Source organism: Bemisia tabaci, chromosome 4 (assembly GCF_918797505.1).
Source record: "Bemisia tabaci chromosome 4, PGI_BMITA_v3".
Classification (NCBI taxonomy): Eukaryota; Metazoa; Arthropoda; class Insecta; order Hemiptera; family Aleyrodidae; genus Bemisia; species Bemisia tabaci.
Window position 1 is genome coordinate 15,486,022 of NC_092796.1, and position 20,056 is coordinate 15,506,077.

The window sequence follows — 20,056 nt, forward strand, 5'->3', positions numbered from 1 at the left end:
TCATTGACAGAGCTTCAACACTCGAATGCCCAAATCAGGTCAAATTGACCTGAGGCTTACTAAAAACATAGGCGGTTCGACGGGGGTGCCAGTGGGTGCCAGGCACCTCCAAGCAAAAATTAAGCACGGTTAGGTATCGGAACCGTGAAATTACTGCTTTTAGAGATTCTGTATTCGCTCATACTGAGAAAAAATCCGAGCAATTAATTAAAAATGTTTTGAACAGAATTAAAATTGATAGCCGTAGTTTACAAAGATTCCACTATTTTTTTTATGGTAAGATTGTAGTTTTAATGGAAAGTTTTGCTAAACATTTTCTAAATTGAATTTAACAGGTATTTCAGTGGAGAGGAAGGAGAGGAAGGAGAGAAAAAGAGAAAGGAGGGTAGGGAAGGGATAAAACTTGAGGGCTGAAACTTAGGCCTCCCCTAAGCGACCGTCCCCTTTGGAGCCGGTCTCCGACGTTTTCCACCTCTGGGCACCCCCAAGAATGGAGGTCTACAACCGCCTATAATATTCAGCTTCCATCGCCTTGCTAAGGCGCAGGGATACAACTATTTGAACTCTCCGGAACGCGTGCGGTATCACACCTCAGTTGAAGGCGTTTTCGAATCTTCTGTGTTACATGACGAGATTTTCCAAATTGTTTTGCAATATACTGTTGATTTGAGTTCCTTTTATTATTTAGTTAAATTTCTCCTGCTTCTTAATTTTTAATTATTCTGCAAAAATTATCCATTTGCGAAATACAATCCTGGCTTTAGCGCCCTTAAACTACGGCCTTAACGGTCGAAACTGCAGTAGCGGCACAGGAAAACCGAAAAACCAAGCGGGGACGCTACTTTAATGTTCAGCTTCCATCGGCCTTGCTAAGGCGCAAGGATACAACTATTTGAACTCTCCGAAACGCGTGCGGTATCACGCCTCAGTTGAAGGCGTTTTCGAATCTTCTGTGTTACATAGCTATGAATTGAAATTGTTTTAAACAGAATTAAAATTGATAGCAGTGTTTTACAATGATTCCACTGTTTTTTTACGGTATGATTGTAGTTTTGATGGAAACTTTTGCTAAAAATTTTCTAAATCGAATTTACAGGTATTTAAAAGGAGAGGAAGGAGAGAAAAAGAGAAAGGAGGGTAGGGAAGGGATAAAACTTTAGGGCCGAAACTTGGTCCTCCCCTGAGCGACCGTCCCCTTTGGAGCCAGTCTCCGACATTTTCCACCTTTGGGCACCCCCATGAATGAAGGTCTAGAACCGCCTACGACTAAAAACACATGCTCCACAGGTTGAGTGGGGCCGGTACATACGAACTTTCGATAAAGGTTCACCAATGCATCCTAAAACAAGAATCTAAGGTCGAATGGGGGGGGGGGGGGGGGTCGAGTGTCAACACAGCGGAGGATAGGTACGGTGTGTTCGGGCCTCATTTTTCAACTTTTCTTCTGAATCTGAGCGATACTTCATCAGCAGCATTGAGAGTTCACACCTCTCGCCTTCGATTTTGGTGATGCAACACGGACATCCATGAAGGACGAATAGTTATATCTCTTATTGTCTTATTTATAGTATGGTGGTTTTTTAATTCTTGTCAAGCCAACATAAATTTCAACGATCCGGCTGAGAGTACTTACCATAACATTTGTAATATATCGACGGTGAAACTGCAGGAATGCGTATCTTGGTTTGCGGTGTTGCAGACTTCCTGAGATACTTTATTTTCTACATGGAAAACTAAAGTATGTCATTTCTAAAAAATTTCAGTGATTTTTCTTCTTTTCCTAAAGCGTATTTTGTAAAAACTCCCTGCAAAGATTTCGATTTGGTCTCCTTTTCAGAAAATGAAATAGGAGCGGGGATTTCGATACACCGCAACTGAGATACGCATTTTTGCAGTTTCACTGTTGGTATATGAAAAGAGTGCCAAAAATGTCAACTTTTTGAACTTCATTTTACTATACTCACCCAAGTCTCTATATTGTATACATGGGTGAAAAAATCTAATTGTTATGAGGGTATGTAAAAGTTGTGCAGTGGAGAAAAATTGTCTCAATTGAAAAGTAAAAGGACCATGGGGTATTTTTTAAAGAAATAATAATACATTGAATAAATAAAGCATTTATTTAAGGAAAAATGACTTTTAATCTTTCTCAAAGAAACATTTTGTGCCCAGTCTTACATTTGCGAGAAGAGCTTCATAATCATTATACTTTGGAGTGCACATAAAATTCTTCTTAAATAATACGTCTGACAAAAAAATGTGATTTTCATTTTTTCGCAATGATAAAAAGCATCTTTATGAAAACTACATAAAAAAAAAATTTTGGTATAGATAAAAACTGAGAAAAACACGCATTCAAAAGGGCTTAAATATCGATGGCCACAATCGAAAATGCACATCTTCAAGCAATGTTCAAAAATCTCTAAATTAATTTTTTGTTTTCCTTTAATTTTTTTTTCTTTAAAGAAAACCAACGAAAATATTTCCTTAACTCTTTAGCTAAATAGTAAAATCAAAATATTTTTGAATGAGAGAAAGAAATTCATAGACAATGTAGAGAGAAACAGAAATAGAACCAAATAGAAATGGAGAGACCAGTGGCTGCACCTGCTAGTAATCAGTCTTTATGCTCATATATTTCAAAGCCAATGGCTTTTCTTGCTGAAAAGCACAGGGAACAGTTACGAGATAGTTGTACTTGAAAATATAAAACATGAACAGAGAATTGCTGTGTCCCAATTATAAAAGATACGCATTTTTTTATTTTAGATATGCAATATAACTTTTAGGCCTACTATTGTTATCAGTCTATATCCACTTCTATGTTTTAATAAAATATGTACTCACTTTTCCCAAATAGCTCTAATATTTCATTTCACCAAAGAAAGAGAGAAATAAAAGAAGAAAAAAATCCTGGTGTGCGATACAATTAAAACAGTTCAAAGTGGCCTAATTTTTCATTGTTGGATTGCAAATTCTGAGTCAAATTAAAACTCACATGGAAAAGTTGCATTTTTAAAATGAAAATTTTACACAGCAAAATTCCTATTCGAGGCTTACTTTTGACATCTGTTGAAAGAGAGAGTTTATAATATTTTGCATCCATTTCACTACTTTACAGAGGCAACTCCACATTCTCGGAGAGAACTTTCGCTCAAAAGAGGAGACAGGGGAAGAACTTAAAGAGATCGAAAAAACCTCTGAAGAAAAGAATGCTACATCCAGTCCATTGTTGCATTTTCATTAATTAAGGTAGCAACTTCAGGATCATTGACTAAACATTCATAGCTCTCCGCAGCAGCGAAATATACATACTGGTTTTCATTCAGATTCTAAAAGAAAGACAACAAAAAATCATTGAGAGATAAAAATCATGATAATGAAGTACTGCAATGCACCCTATACTGTAAGAATATATCGACGGTGAAACTACCAAACCACGTATCTCGTTTGCGGTGTTTAAAAATCTACGCTCGCATTTTATTTTTTTGAAGTAGACCAAATCAATATCATTCCTTGAAATTTTCACAGAATTTTCTCCGCGCGAAGAGGAAAAATCACAGAAATTTTCAAGGCTGGGCGTTGAGTAGTTTTTCATTTAAAAAATAAAGTATGACAGGAAGTCTGCGACATCGCAAACCGAGATACGTGGTTTGGTAGTTTCACCGTCGATATGTAGGTGATGAATGAACCAACATATTGAATACGTATCTTTAACGAGGCTTTTTGGCTTGCGCCATCATTAGAGCAAAATTTCCAAATGAACAAATTCACAAGTCAAATTAAAATACGGATCATATGATGCTGTTAATATTATATACATGAATATAAAAAACATTACAAGATACAAAAACACATTATTGAGATGTTTTTTTTTAATCATGTAAATACAAAGGCTGTCTCAAAAGTACTGGAACGGTTCGTTTCTTGAGCCAACAAAAAGAGGTAGCGTAATTCGATTTGTGCAGATCGTTAAATCAAATTATTAGTTAAACAATGAGACCTTGCCGAACTTAATTGGTGAAAAATTCACCAAGTTATAGCATTTTTCCCAAGACGTGTTGGGCGACCATATAAGCCGAAAATCTTCAGTAAAGATATTCATACAATACCGCGGTTCATTCATTACTTGATATTACAATGGTGTTGTTCAACTTAGGTATTTTCAGAGGCCATAATCTATCCAGCCCTAGAACTATTTCGACGAATCAGAATTATGTGCACTATGAGGGGACCTGAAGTTTAGCTTTCCTGAGGGCTGAAGGGCAAACAAGATATAGATGGCTGAAAAATCCAAGAAAGTTGCATGACAATGGCCTATAGAATTATGGGTTGCCAAATGGTATTTGTGAGCAAGAGAGCATAAGAAAAGTGGTATCAGTGCATTTCAGTAAGAGTAAATTGTTAAAACAAATTATCTGTGGTTGCCATACAACCATGTGATAACGCGCATTAGTTAATTATCATTATCTCTCATTAATTGATTGAAACCAGTAATTAAACAATTATCAACTGTCTTTAAGTAACTATTATTAATTTATTTTGAGCAATTATTAATATGACAAACCTGAAGAAGTTCCATACACATTCCTGATGAAGAGCTTTGTTGTTTGACAATTATTACATCACCCTTGAATTTTTGAGACCTCATTTTGTAGCACTGAGCAGCCATCAGTTTAGTTTGAATGGATACTAAACTACACTTAATCCTTTCTTTATCTTTATTTGAGAACCCATTAGTAGAGGTGGCAAGTGCTCGTTTGGCTAAGGTATTGAGATCCATCTGCAAATTTCACAAATGAGAATAAGGATAGGTAAAAAATGTACTTGATGATGGCTGCAGTATATGTCTAACTGCCAAAGGCACAGACTCATAGATCTGTTCTATTAACTTTTTGATAAATACTACAGGTATTATTTCCCTATAAAACTTTGACCTTTCGTCAACTACCTACACTTGTCATGAGCTGCATTTCATCTCACAACTCCATGACACAGTAGCCTCCCAATATGTAAAAACGCCTTTTCATGATCTTATATTGTTATTATAATCGTTACATCAACAGCAGGGTGTCTACTAAAATAGGCTGGCCAAAAATCAGGACATTTACAGTACTTTTTCAGTACATTCCCAAGAAATTCAGTACCTCTTCAACAGAAAAATTCAGTACTTTTTCAGTACCTTCATTTGACGAAATTCGAAAAATTTCAGAGATTTGAATTTCTTGCTCAAGTTGCTACAAAAATTCCGGACCTCCTTCCGGAATTTCCGCACTTTTTCAGTACTTCCGGACCGCCCTTAATAAAACAGTACTATTTCCGGACTTGTAGACACTCTGAACAGGGTAGAACTCAGTGTCGGATATTAAGTCAGAAGAGAATTGTTAGAAACAAAAACAGACAAATTAACTGACAAGAACTGTCCAATTGCAGGTGAAACATTTTTTGAAACCCTGTTAGTGATGAATCATCATCCAATTTTTTGGGTGGTGGATCATTTAATTTTTTGAGTGGTGGATCAGGCCCCTGTCGTTAATTACTTGAGGAGCCTTTGTTTACAAGGAAATTTTTTCAGGAACACTAATTTTGTCCAATTAGGTCCAAAAATCAAAATTTTGCTCTAAATCGATACTCTTTAGTGACCTGAGGAGTGAATTGCAAGCAATTCCATAAATTTTTGTGAAAAAAAACACAAAAAGGGCATGAAATTGTACTTGTAACAAAACATTTTGAGCGTGAACATAAGAAATTAAAACTTTAAATTGCTAGTTCTCGAAATTAAAACTTTGGAAGTATGAGTTTCAAACTGTCAAAACTCTGATTTGGTTAAACCTTTTAAGGAATTATTTAGGCCAAAATGTTTGTAAAACACTCATCTAGGCAGTGTTACAATTACTTCAATGGACCACTAGACATGGTACGAATTTCAGCATTCTGATACATGTTTCTTAACCAAAATTTTACGTAAAACACGATGCACTTAACGAAAATTACCGAAATCAACTCCTCACGAAGATATTTGATGATTCTTGATGCGTTAATTCAAACCACCCGCTCATGAAAACTCAATGCTCTACGTGATTCACATCGCGCGCTAAACGTTATCATGACAGTCTCTGCGATATAAAAATCTGGCAACCTCAATCTTGACGCTTTGGCTCAGTTATAGCAAATTGCTAATAGTTTGAACAACACATGATGGGAAATGAACATTGCTCGATTGAGAAGCTTGCTGAAACCGTTGTAGTGGGCGATTTGACTCACGTAGAGTTTTGAGTTTCTTGTGAGCGGGCAGTTCAAATTCCTCGTAACCAATGTGAAATAAAAACGTTAATATCTTCGTTAGGAGTTGGTTTCCGTAATTTTCGTTGTGTAAATCGTTTTCTACGTGAAATTCTGGTTATGAAACATGTATCAGATGGCTTAAATTCGTACCTTGTCTAGTGGTCCATTATGAGGAATTTTTTTTTTTTTTTAAATTTTTTTTTATTTTCTTGCACTATGGTCTTTTATTCTGGGGATGGTTAGAAATACTTGAAAAAAAAAATTGTGTGGCAGTAAGTGTTTAGTCGGGAAATATCAGATAATTACCTCTTCCAACTTCAGCAACAAGATTGGTAAACTAACAGACTGACTAAGACTTGGAAACTCCTTTTTACAATTGAGGAGATGTTGCTTGATGCTTTCTGGAGAACCATTTAGAAGGATAATTTTGACTATGTCTCCATTATTTTCTAATAAAAGACTCAGTTCAAGGGCAACACAGTTACTCCATGTTTCAGCTACGATTGTGTACGATCCTTCAGGCTTGATTCGTTTTAATGACTAAAAACACAAAGCAAAGCAAAGCGAATTGAAATGAGCAAGAAAAGTAAAGAATGGGTCATAAAGCACTGTGTTATTTCCTAGTTATCATTATTTGTCCTACGCAACATGTTTCTTTCCAAACTGATTGATGCACTTGTTTTAACAAAATGTACTACAAGTACACTACAGTGCATGTTTACCTCATCCTCATAATACATGTTATTTCTGCCAATAATAAGCAATGACCTTCTTGATTGAAGGGATTGAAAGGAGGAAAAGGAAGGAAGGAAGGGGGAGGGGATTATCTCCAGTGTTAAATCTTAACCATTTTGAAAACTTTGAATAGCAGAATTTCAATATTGTATCATAGCATGTTTTATGTACTTGTCAACATGGTGCCAACAATAAGTTACTTAATTTCATTATACATGCTTTTAAAGCTTGTACAAATTTTGAAGTGAATTTCAATGAGAAAAATTAAAGGAATTAGGCTCATGAATAATAATAATTTCTGAATCAAGTGGATAAAGTCAAGTTTTTGGAAACTTTCAAGATGACAAGTTTACAATATCTCAGAAGATTAGCAACAACTGTGAAAAAAATATTAATTTTAACAGAAAAAATTTAACAAAATCAAAACAATGTACCTGAAATAAGTCTAAGGCAGTTGTTTCTGCCGACTCAAAGTAGAACACGGGAGTTGCACAAAATGCAGGATACATCAGACGTTTGAAGATACTTTTTAAGGACTTACGACTATACCCAGGTATAAAAAATATTGGGTTGCATTCTTTTGTAAATTTATAAGGACAGCTTCGAGTCATGACTTCTTCAAATACGCAACTCTGAGACAGTTCCCCACTTAGGTCTATTAAATCTCGTACTGTTGTTGGCAGTAATAGGTTGAAATTACCTGGAAAAAAATATTCATACTTTAGCACTCTTAAACCTCTGACCAGCTAAATTGCATGGAAACAAATGTTGTTTATGAAGACTGGGAAAACGAAAATTCAAGTGGGTTTGAGTACATTCAAAAACTACCTATTTGAGGAAATTTTGAAATTAGAATATTTTACAAAATTAGAATTAGTGTTCTGAATATAATTTAAATGAGTAGTGTGAATTAATTACAAATACCTGTTTTTGGTTTTTGACTTCGGCATTGGTGTAATAAAATGGTCGAGGCTGGAAATACATCTTGTTTCAGGGCTATGCTACTGATAATACTTTTCAGATACAGCAGAATGTACTTGAGATTCCTTGAATGACCTTTCAATTCTACATTTAAACTAGGATAACAGTCTAGAGTCCTTAGATGGCATAATTCCTCAGAATCGTTCAATAAGCTAATGAGGTATGAATGAGATAGTCCCATCTGTCTGGAGACTAAGTCGATGTTCCTTAATTTTGCTTTGTCCTGAAATTAATAGAACACATAACATCTTAAAGACTACTGGAACTCCTAGTACCTACTACTACACTTCAATGTAAAGAAATGTTAAGTATAACATTTGACTGTTTAAAGGAAATAGAGACCTTCATCCCTGGAGGCAGATCCTTCTAAGGAGTGATTTTTATTGAGTTAATTTAAGAATTGATTTTTGAATTTTTAGAGTAAAATGGATCGCATGAAGTAGAAAGAAACCAAGTCACATCAGTCATTACCAAATTTCATCGGATGATTTATGTTTTTACAGGAGAATGGTCACGCAGATTTTTTTTTAAATATCTGTGCTATTTCTACTGTGACGTGAAGCAAATTCTCTGAAATTTTCAAAAGAATCCATACAACTTCCCTCCTATAAAAGAATAAGTTGTTCGATAAGATTTGGCTAAGATTGATGTAGGCTGGTTCCTTTCTGCTTGACGCAGTCCAAGTAATCTTCAGCACTCAGGGGTTGAAAGAAGCTTAGTTCATTTTCATGCAAAATTAGAGCTAAAAAATACACTTTTCTTTGACAGCATCAAACTTTGGGATAGGAGTCTTGCATAAACTACGTTTTTTGAGCTTCTGACGACAATCTATTATGATTACTATTCTGTTTGATATTCTTGGATATTTTAAACGCCAATAAGTTTGTGTTCACTCCTTTGTGCAAAGTTACCAACGATCAATTTGAAGTCCTAGGAGCTAAGATCCTAATGAAGACAATCATGAATCAAAATTTTTAAAAAACAGGAAAAAGAATGATATTGGGATCATTGCCCTGTACCATCCATCACCCACACCCATAAAATAGAATTTTCATTTGATTATAGTAATTTTAGACCTAAAAAAATCAAAAAGGATACAAAAAAATGAATTAGCTTACCAATGATAGGCAAAGAATGACATTCAAAGTACCAAGGTTACCAGCTGCTTTCATCATGTTTTGAGTCCCATGAATCGTGTCTATTTCAGAATCGAGTAAGAGTAGGAAGGAAACCTTGTTGTATTTGTGCATCAACTGAAACAGCTGGTGTTCTAACGCTTTGTTGGCACTGTTTCCACATAAAGCTATGATGATTTTTTTGGCAGAATTTTTCAAAAACCAGGAAACCAACTGAAGCCACATGCTCTCTTTGGAAGCTGTTCAACAAATGATTTATGGTTTTAATAACAAGGTGCTGATAAGATAAATTTTGATTGTAAAACTTCAAATGAGTCTGTTTTTCACACCAGACATGAATTTGATATCGCATTTTTTTGGGAATTGAATAAAACAAGGAAAGTAATGCCTTTATATTATCAACAATCTCAGGTTGAATCCTTCACTAAAGACCTACAAACTTTTTTGCAATTTCATATCTACCTTTCTGATAAAGCACAATCGTAAAAAGTTCCACATTTCTTTATATCCAGAGCTTTCCAAAGTCTTACATCCGTTGGAAATTAAGTGAATTTAGAGAGACATCTTACCAATGACTAAAAACGTTGTTTGAATAGGATGAGTTTGGACCTCCTTTTCTTTGAAATTCAAGACGGACACCACTGCTTTGTTGCCTTGACTTTCCTTCATCAAAAAACTATAGACAAAAATACAAAAGCATTACAATGGCTAGTTATAGTCGAAAAATCCGTACCTCAGATTGCTACGTTGTGAGTCTCAGCTCATGTTTTGTTTTTTTCTGAAGGAAAGATAACCAAAAATTTGCTATCCTAGTAAGAGAACCATTAAAATTTTTACATATAATTGAAAAATCATTTTCATGCATTAAAGCAAAGGTCAATTACCATGATACAACATTCTATTATCTTAAATCCAAAGAAAGTTTTCCTCTCTCATAATGTACATCGGAATAATCTTCAATTTAATTTTCCTTTTATAATGTCCATTTAAAATATACTTTATTCAGCTGATAAATCAATTGATTAAAATAGATCAAAGTGTGACAAGAAATAAAAAAAAGCAAGAAGTGAAAATAAACTTACTTGAATAAACCAGTTTTGTCGTCACAATTGAATACTGATTTAGGTAACGGTTTCAAAGATAAGGTTCTTAATTTTTCAGCTATGAAAGAATGGATTTCATTTTTCAACTGTGCAGGACAATTTAATAGGTCAACATCTGCAAATCCATACAGGGAAACAGCCTTCAAGAAAACATTCATGCCTGTTACAAAAACATACCTTAAAATGACTGAACTTCAGCATGTAATAAATCTGTTCCGATTATCAATGATTACCAAACGTGTAAATCAAATGAGAATCCGCTTTGAAAATGGAAAACTTCTATTCTCTTAGTCCAAAGTATCTAATAAAAGTGAGCCAAAAAAGTTGATATTTAGGCTGGAATATATAAGAATATAGCTGTACGTTCATTGCAATGCAATAACTAAATTTCAGACTTAAGTAATGCTCATTGTGATATTAGAAAAATTTTACGGAAAGACCTAATATTCTCGTAGATCTAGCTGTCTGGCGATTTTTACCCGACTATTCTGGAATAGTAACTGCCCCAATTTGGGTCATTGATATCCCTTCGGTTTTTTCAAAATTTAATCAGGTATTCATAGCTGAGCATGTATTAGATATTTTGTCTGTAAAAGTTCAATTGAGCTGGTGGGAGATTGCATCCGTGCATTTTTTGAGCGATCAGAGTAATGTAAGAATCTAACATATTATGATGTAACAACATGTTAGACTGAAGGTTACGGTAAAACAAATGCTGATCTCTTTTGTGTTATTTCCAGGAAGTCAGGGAAGATTGAGTAAGTTTAGTAACAACAACTGATCAAAATGGAAATATTTTTATCAAAGAGTCAATACTGTCCGGAGATGAGCTGTATCTTTCAGGAAATTCAAAAGCTTCCCATTAAATATTTTCAAATTACTTTCACACTTTAATATGGCCCTGATCAGTCGGTGACTGAGAAGACCTTCACTCAATTCCTTCATTAAAAATCATCTGATAACTCACCTAATTTAATTTTATTCTTCATCTCAAGGTTTCCTAGCTGGATACAACAGCCCCAGTGAGAGAGGAGGTTTAAAGAAGTTGTCAGCAAATTGCCGCAAAAAGGATTAATGGCAACAAAAACGCCTCCGAATCTTTTTGTTAGACATCGTACATTCAAATCAAGAATCTCATCAAGAAGCAATATATGCAATTCTTTGGACTGAAAACAATGGAAAATTTTGAAATATTAGTTTGAATCAGAACTTGGTTTAATTTTATCAATCGTCAAACAATGACAAATCAATGGAAGCATAAGAATACTCATATTATACTTGAAACTTCTGGCGGAGAAAAATTGCATGGCCCCATTTTACAGCTTTGTTTCCTGTTTATCTAACAGCTTCAGAGCCAGGCAAGTTGGAGTTGGGAGCTGGAGGAGTTACCTATTTTTATTTTTTATCGTTAGGACATAAATTTGCATCAACTCATATTGCACTTATTCAAGCTTTCCACTCAGAAACACCTATTTCTGGGCAAACAGCTCATAACGTAACTTTAAAAATTAATAATTGCAGACCAGAAATAACATATTTTTCTTTTGTTTTAGATTTATTTCAATCTACAGGGATATGATTGATAGAAAGAAACCATTTTTGGTTTGCTTCCGACGACACCCCGGATCAAACTTTAGTCTGTGATGAATCTTTCAGTTCCTCTGCTACTGCTGTCAAACAATAAACTAAGGTTGAAATGATTGTAAATTAAAAATCTAGAATTAACTGAGCAAGTTTTCAGGAGAACATAGTAATTAAATGTAGGTACCTGCAAAAATTGCTTGGAAATGAAGAGGGCCTTTTCACTGCTTTCAACAGTAGTTAATACAATAGCTCCGAGTTCTAGGGCAACGTTGATAGATGCCAGACCCACAGCAGAGCTGCCACCATGAATTAGTACAGGTTTATTTTTAATGTCTGAAGCAGGAAGTATTCCCAACATATAATAAGCCTAGACAGAGTTACAGTATGCTATAAGATAGAAGGATCGAATATAGGAGCAATGGAGAGAATAAAGGCAAAATATTTATGGACTTTATCAGTTTTAAAACTTTTTTGAATAATGAGCAAGACTTATAAATTCAGTAAATTCAAACTTACTTCGGATCCAAATGATTTGCGCTTCCTTTGCGCAATACATATGATTGAGAGAATAATTGAGGAGCTTTCCGGAAAAAGGGCACATGGGAAAAAAGCATCTCAAGTTTTCATCATTACTTTCCGGTCACTGATGATAACTTACATCGCAGCTTGGACTGCCGATTTCAAACGTAAGTCACAGTCAATGGCCAAAGAATAATGATAGAAACTTCAAATGCATTTTTCTCAAATGCGATTTTTTGCTATGTGCCCTTTTTTCGGAAAGCTCCTCAATTACTTCTTGTCATCTGATCTACTGGTTTATTGGATCTGCATAAAATTTTTATTGAAACACATTGAACGTATAAATCGCTGGGACTTTTGGAAAAACTTGTGATTTTCACTATGATATTAAAAAAAAAAAAAAACATGATTTTGCCAGCCTGCTCATTTGAAAAACCTATTTTTGGGACCTTCCCTTCTTTCGAAAGCAACTGCATGCAACCTGTCTGGTCGCGTGGTCAGGAAGTTTTTGTACCCCTAACTCTCGATAAATGCACTCAGGAGGAGAGAAACGTAGCCAAAACATTAATATATCTACACATATTCTGTTGATCACAAAATGTCTCTTTGCCAGGATTACTGGATTATGCAATAGATATTGTAAGTCAGAAAGTTTTTGCACTCAGTAGAAGCCTACCCTACCAAAACTAAGCTAAACTAAAACTAACTACTACTACTAACTACTAACTAGACTATTCTAAAATTTGGAATTTGTAGACATTTTACGAAACATACAATCTACACATATGTAATTTACCAGGCTGTAAAGATAAGGAATTGTTGCCACTTCTTCATCTGACCATGATTCAGGCACAAACCATTTTAGGGTCGGATCAAATTGGAGACTTGAAGAATCGTCATCAAAGTGAGCTAAGCCAATGATTCTCTTCTTTTCAGGATCCAATCCTACATAGTCAATATAATGTACCGCAACCTAGAACATGCAACTGATGTCAGATTAAAATATGAACAAGACGCAACATGAATACACAGCATCAGTTTTGAAACTGTGTGAGCCCAGTGATGTGAGGATTGAGAGTGAGCTCTTTACAGACCATTTTTAGGCCTTCAAACCAATCTTCTCCTCCCTATTGCACCTTTTATATAAATTTTCATTTTTACTGCAGATTCTAATTACTTTTTTTGTCTTGACTTCTCTTAAAAATATCCAAAAGCCTTTGCTTTGGTCTTTCAAAAATTTCCTGTTCGGCCACATGTAGAAGAGACAGTTGTTCACTTTTGCTTTACACATGATATTATAGATGTGAGATCCAATTTGATAAATACAGTGTTAATGATTGAATAGTAAACAGCGCCAGATGCTAAAAAGTTCTTTCTCACAGAACCATTTGGACTGCATTTAGCAATTTGGAACTATAAATTCTGGCTCTTCTGGAAAAACACTTATGTGCATAGGGAAACTAATGGCAATTATGTTGTTTTTTAACCGGGCTAGAATTTATAGTTCCAAATTGCAAAATGTAGTCCATTTAATAGCCATTTACTAATCTGTTGCGCACTCAGCTCTTGTTTATTACCTGCTTACAAGCTACTTTCCCCATCATATTAGTATTATTTCCCACACAACTTGTCATGAGTCTTAAAAGTCTGTTATATCAATAGGAAGAGGAAATATTTACAGAATTTGCTAATGCTAATTTACCTCACGCTCTGTGTTTAAATCAATGGTTAGATCCTTGAGGTTGACGCTAATGTGACTTAACTGTACGTTGAATCTGTAAAAAAGATAGAGAGAACATGTTTTAAATTTTCACAAGAAAGTTTGATAAATTGCATTTAAATCCACCAAAATTTAAAAGAATATAAATGTTAAATGTTGTGTAAACATTTTGAAATATAAGGCATCATTAAAAAAACACTAAATTTGATTTCCGGCAAGATAAGGCTCCTCTTGCTAGATAATGACAACATAGATAAATTTCATTAACTAACCTCTCAAATGAATCCTCCAACGGCAATGACAACAAATTTTTCTGTGGGCAACAATCTTGCTCTGGTACTGACATGTGGTTCAATCCGCACCATTGACCATTTTTAAGTATGTTCACAACAAGTCCACATTTTAGACGTTGATGGTAAAATGGATCATCCAGTGAAAAGGATCTTGCATCAGGATCAAGAATGAAAACTAATCTGAAAATAGAGAGAACGTACATTTTCAAAAAGGAAAGAAAACAAAATAGAAAGGGTTTGTAAAGGGAAACAGAATTGGAGAGAATTTAACGCTCAAATTCACAAAAATAAATCAAAACGCCAATAAGTTTTGTGACTCCACAGTCCTTTCATTAGGGAAGTAGAAACAACGCAATTGGCCAGGGATTGTGACATGGGATTATTTCTGTGATTACAGGATGAATTAGAAAAACCTGAGTTTTTTAATATTTTTATTTTGACAGCGTTTTGGCAGAAGGAAGGTCCAATTTTTTAAGGGTTTTTTTTTTACTTTGAGAGGAGCCTATTAGGAATGTTACTTAAGGTGGATCCCTACTACTGCAGTTGAGAAAACCGCCACCACGTGGCGCTTCGCCGAAATCTGTCGTTTTTTCCATGTTTTTCGATGCATCTGGGCGATTTGCTCAGACATAAGCCAGACTTGCGAAATTTTCTTAACGTTACTACAAAGATTATAGTATGCTGAACAGTTATGTGCAATCAGCTTCTTTCTGCGATCATTATTTGCGGAGAAACTATGCACGCCGCGATGAAAGTTCAGATTTCTGCGCATTTCAAAATGCCCGCGCAAACCTTTACATTCTCGGCCGGTTATCGAAAGGAGTGGGGGTCCGAATCCTAATGCCTGGCAATTCTCTCCGGTTTCTGTCCTTTTCTTTCTCCCCTCCCCTCTCATCTCTCTCTATCTCAGGCCTCCCTCAGGTACTCTGTGCCTGCGCGCACCTCCGGATCCGACGCGAAGTGTCATCACCTCACACGGATGTGTAAGGCCCGGTAGCTCTAGCAGTCGAAGTGACACCTATCTTTCGCTCTTTCCTTGTCCTCCCGATGAACAGGTGCAGGTCAAGGACCCAATTCGGGTCTCGGTCGCTGCTTTTAGACGCCGACCCAAGTTAGACCAAAGATGGAATTCCCTATTTCTTTCATAAGGCCGTTGACCTATCGGAACTAGAGGTGCTAAATTAATGTATGCGTTCATGTAAGTGCATATGGTGTTTTACTCGTACGTCCTCCAAACTCTGCATTAAAATTTTATCAACCTTTACAATATTTCATTCAGAAACTGCACCTTTTATTGGAATATCTGATCAGAACAAATCAAAATTTTCTCGGAAACATCATGCACGTATTTATGGGTGATCTGTAAAAAAAATATAAGTGTATACAGGGTTATTCAAAGTTACGCACCACTGGCCATAACTTCAGTTCTATAATTACGATAAAGACTTTCGGTTTGTGGCGTCCATCTTCATATTGAGGGGGAAACTTTTTGAGGTACTTTTTAGTTCTAAACCCCCCCCCCCCCACGGGGAGACGGGGCGGGGGGCAACTCAAAAATTTCAAACGGCAACTGCCATCATGTCATACGAGTACATCCTTAGAAAGAGCATAAAAAAAGAAAATTTTTGGCGCAAACCGGAAGTCGATCCGACCCTCTCCCCCCCATCAAAAGTTAGGGGGGGTCCAAAGGTTATTTAGGTTTCCATTTTAAAATGAAGCAAATTAATGAGTTTAAGACTGATGACTCCCGACACTTTGATGCTACTTTGATCGAAACTGGTTCGGGAATTTGATCGTCTATGGAGGGCTTATGGATCTCGATGATTCGGCCCTCCAATACATAAATCGCTGAGCGGGCCATACATGCCGCCGTAAAATTGATGTTGTACGAAAAATAATAAATATTTTTCAAAAAACTTAAAACCACTGTACTCGTGAGAGTATAAGCTTTCAAATGAGCTCCAGTTGAGCTTGATCGGATCATTTTTAAGGCCAAGGCGGCATCAGCCCGGTAACTTTTTGAACACCACGTATGCACTATAGGTACGACCCCCTTGGATCCGCCCACGTTTTGCCAGTTAAAAATTTAATCTTCCACTTCGCTCTCCAACCACATCGATATCTTTTCAAAAAAATTGTGCCCTAGGGTGACATGAAACCAAAGAAAGGATAGGTGTTGCGATTTGGGCCGGAATCGGCCCCTTCCACGGAATCGAGTTCCACGCCATGTTTTTCGAAGAGTTCTTGAAAACTCCACGGCTGACATCAAAGTCTTCATTTTGCCCCCAGGCCGCCACAGCTCCCCCAGTGGAGGATGGGCCTGTTGCAATGAAAAATTTCACTAAAATGCAAAAAGTCACAAAAGAGCTTCAAACTTAGCATCAAGTCCGAGTACAACTTCTTACCAATGTTAACGCGGACACAGCCTATGAATTAAAAGAGAGTATTCAAAACTCTTAACCCCCTGCCCCCCTTCATTTTTGGTTGCGGAGCGGGAAAAACCGGGAAATGGCGAAAACCGGACGACGAGGACCCTTGAAACGTTGCGACCAGTCGGAGGACTGCAATACAGAGACTGCCGCCCACTTTAGGGACGGATAAATCCATAAAACTGCCCCCTGAATTTCATTCGTTATCCTTGACAAATTCAATTTTTGCCTCTTTATTGTACCTGAGAATGGACGAGTATTAACACCAGTTGCTGCCTTCTTAAAAACGTTCTGTCCAACATGGATGAAGTTGTGAATATTGAACATTTATTTCTTCCTACGCCCATTTTTTTCAACTCCGATAAAGAGAATTCCTGGAGAAAGAAGACCGAAATGATGCCGAAAAGTAGTGTCCAACTTAAACCATTTCCCGGTTTTTACAAGCTCCGCGACGAAAAATGAGGGGAGCATTGGGGGTTTCATGGATGTTTCCGTCTCTAAAGTAGGCGGCAGTCCCTGTATTGCAGTCTTACGACTGGTCGGAACGTTTCACGGGTCCTCGTCAAGTCGGACGTTACTTTCAGGCATCATTTCTGGTGAATTTCCCGGTTTTTTCCCTCTCGGCCACGAAAAATGAGGAGGCAACAGGGTTTTTTATGGATGATGATTTCGTCCCTCAAGAGGACGGAAGTCCCCGAACGGGATCCTCCGACTGGTCGCAATGTTTCAAGGGCCCCCGTCAAGTTGGACAGTAGTTTCGGGCATCATTTCTGGCGAATTCCCCGGTTTTCACCAGCTCCGCAACGAAAAATGAGGGGGGCAGCGGGGGTTTTATGGATTTATCCGTCCCTAAAGTGGGCGGCAGTCTCTGTATTGCAGTCCTCCGACTGGTCGCAACGTTTCAAGGGTCCTCGTCAAGTCGGACGTTACTTTCAGGCATCATTTCTGGTGAATTTCCCGCTCCGCAACCAAAAATGAAGGGGGGCAGGGGGTTAAGAGTTTTGAATACTCTCTTTTAATTCATAGGCTGTGTCCGCGTTAACATTGGTAAGAAGTTGTACTCGGACTCGATGCTAAGTTTGAAGCTCTTTTGTGACTTTTTGCATTTTAGTGAAATTTTTCATTGCAACAGGCCCATCCTCCACTGGGGGGGCTGTGGCGGCCTGGGGGCAAAATGAAGACTTCGATGTCAGCCGTGGAGTTTTTGGAATTATTTGGAAATATTTTCGGGGCAAGCACCCCAGAACCAGAATTCTCTTCCGCCAGCCACCCCCTCCCTCCCGGTTCGAAGAGTCTGGATCCGCTCTGGGATCCGCTTTTATGCGGCAAAACCAAGAGGCAGCTAAGAGCAACGGCTAGGTGGCAGGTACCTGCTAGCAAGTGTGGTAGGAAGGAGGGAGGAGAGAGGGGCTGGAGTGGAAAAGTCACACACCCCCGCGGCCCGCGGCAGGCGCCTTTGCGTAGGAGGGAAATTATGTCATCGAAGCAGCCAGCAGGACTGCCAGGCGTCTAAACTAAACTGGCCGCGTGCGGGGTGGTGGCCTGGTGGCGGAGCAGTGGAGAGAAAAGATGAGAGAGTGATCAGTGGTGAGAGGGGGAATCAGCCCTCGGACTGCACCGACTCTCGGAAGAGGAGAATTCGAACGTTTGTCCGAGCCGTCACGATCGGTGCCTAAATCCGCTTTCCTCAATGAAGTATCATGATTTTTGAAAGAAATGTGGCACGTCCGCGCGCGCGGCCCGTTTGAATAAGCGCACAAGTGAAGATTCTCATTACGGCGTGCATATTTTCGGGTACTAATTTTCATTTAAGGTTAACATCGATTATAGCTGCATAATCCTGAGGATATGTACTTTGTAGTAACGTTGAGACATTTTTAATATATTCAATCCTGACTTCACAAATTAATGAGAAGTGACAAAAAATGGCATGTTTTAAGATCAGCGACTGTGGCGCCATCTCTTAGAATTTTTTTTGAGAGCTTTATGTAGGGTTCTACCTTAAAATTGGTGGAAAGCCAATTAAATTTGAGAGAAGCCTGGGATCAAGCTGTACTCTTGCCTTTCACAAAAGAAAACTTTTGATGCATGAAAAATGAGTTGTTACTAAAATTATGCCGCTTGACTGAAATTATTTGGGAGAAATTATATATATATATATATATATATATATATATATGAAAGCAAGTGGCATGCTTAGACACCCAAATTACAGAAATGATTAAATAGTTGGAAGAGAGAAGTCTCGAAATTACATGGATCCTTATGGCAAAAAGAAACTTCAAACTGACTTTTTGATGCTTAAAAATTGGAATAAGGGAGCAAATTTTTCACAGAATATGCATTAAGACAAGTTTTACTTGAAATCATTAATCAACTCAATTTTTAAAAAACTGCACTTATGCACTTTGTACTCCAAGTCCCTCAAACAATTGAAAAATACTAAGAGCCCTTCTCTCAGTAAAGAAAATTTTGCTCCATATTATTTATATCAATATCTTGTTTGAGTAACAAGGTGGAGAAATGGTGCTGGGTTTTCACCATTTCGCAGGGAAAACAAGGCCAAGAAAATGCCGAGCCGGGCCAGCACCTTGTTACATACAATTTGCGGGCCGTTTTGTTTGGGGTTTTTTTTCTCGTTTATCATGTTTAAGTTGAATCTAAAAATTTGATTCAAAGTACATATTTGGAGATAAAATATTAATTATGTAGAATTATTTTATGATTTTTTAAGTAAAATTATACTACGGATTCCTAAGCTTTACTCTTATACTTTTTCAGTACTGAGATACTTTTGTCAGGGCCGTTACCTGATGAACTCCTTCGGTATACTTGATTTTTTGACCTGAAGGAAAATCCTGAGAGGATCAATATTTTCAAGCTTCTCCCAGACAAAAACAAGCACACCATCGACATTAATAGCATATTCTTGCACAGACACTTGAAAATAAATCTTGTCCATTTTGATTACTCGCATTGCTTCCGAGAATGGAACCTGGAACAGAAATTTGTCTTGGTTATACCCGAATAGCTTAAACACTGACTACTCAGTTGCGGTAAAGTAATTGCATTTTTACTTAGATGAGGTAAAAAAAAAACTTCAAATAAAAAATTGGATGATAGGTAATCCTAGAAAAAAGTGAAATAAGTCAGAAAATATGCTACTTTGGTGGCTAGTCACCCACTCCGCCAATCGGAACAACCCTCGGGCAACAGCTCATAGCAGTCATGGCTATTTAAGCTGCGATCTCATCATCCTTGCACATTCCGC

General features: G+C 37.0%; 1 protein-coding gene across 1 annotated transcript in view; it reads right to left on the minus strand.

The window, feature by feature from the left end:
• Positions 1 to 2,102: 2,102 nt before the first annotated feature.
• The window catches only part of LOC109034371 (fatty acid synthase), a 44,654-nt gene continuing 26,700 nt past the window's right edge, over positions 2,103 to 20,056 (minus strand). The window contains exons 22-35 of the mRNA XM_072299068.1: positions 19,596 to 19,780; positions 14,336 to 14,536; positions 14,046 to 14,118; positions 13,140 to 13,316; positions 12,009 to 12,191; positions 11,208 to 11,406; positions 10,220 to 10,400; positions 9,707 to 9,813; positions 9,120 to 9,376; positions 7,945 to 8,224; positions 7,455 to 7,720; positions 6,592 to 6,825; positions 4,568 to 4,783; positions 2,103 to 3,332 (exon numbers count right to left, since the gene is read on the minus strand). Of these exons, the coding sequence (XP_072155169.1) occupies positions 3,216 to 3,332; positions 4,568 to 4,783; positions 6,592 to 6,825; positions 7,455 to 7,720; positions 7,945 to 8,224; positions 9,120 to 9,376; positions 9,707 to 9,813; positions 10,220 to 10,400; positions 11,208 to 11,406; positions 12,009 to 12,191; positions 13,140 to 13,316; positions 14,046 to 14,118; positions 14,336 to 14,536; positions 19,596 to 19,780 (2,676 nt within the window). The 3' untranslated portion in view covers positions 2,103 to 3,215. The remainder of the gene's footprint in view (positions 3,333 to 4,567; positions 4,784 to 6,591; positions 6,826 to 7,454; positions 7,721 to 7,944; positions 8,225 to 9,119; positions 9,377 to 9,706; positions 9,814 to 10,219; positions 10,401 to 11,207; positions 11,407 to 12,008; positions 12,192 to 13,139; positions 13,317 to 14,045; positions 14,119 to 14,335; positions 14,537 to 19,595; positions 19,781 to 20,056) is intronic.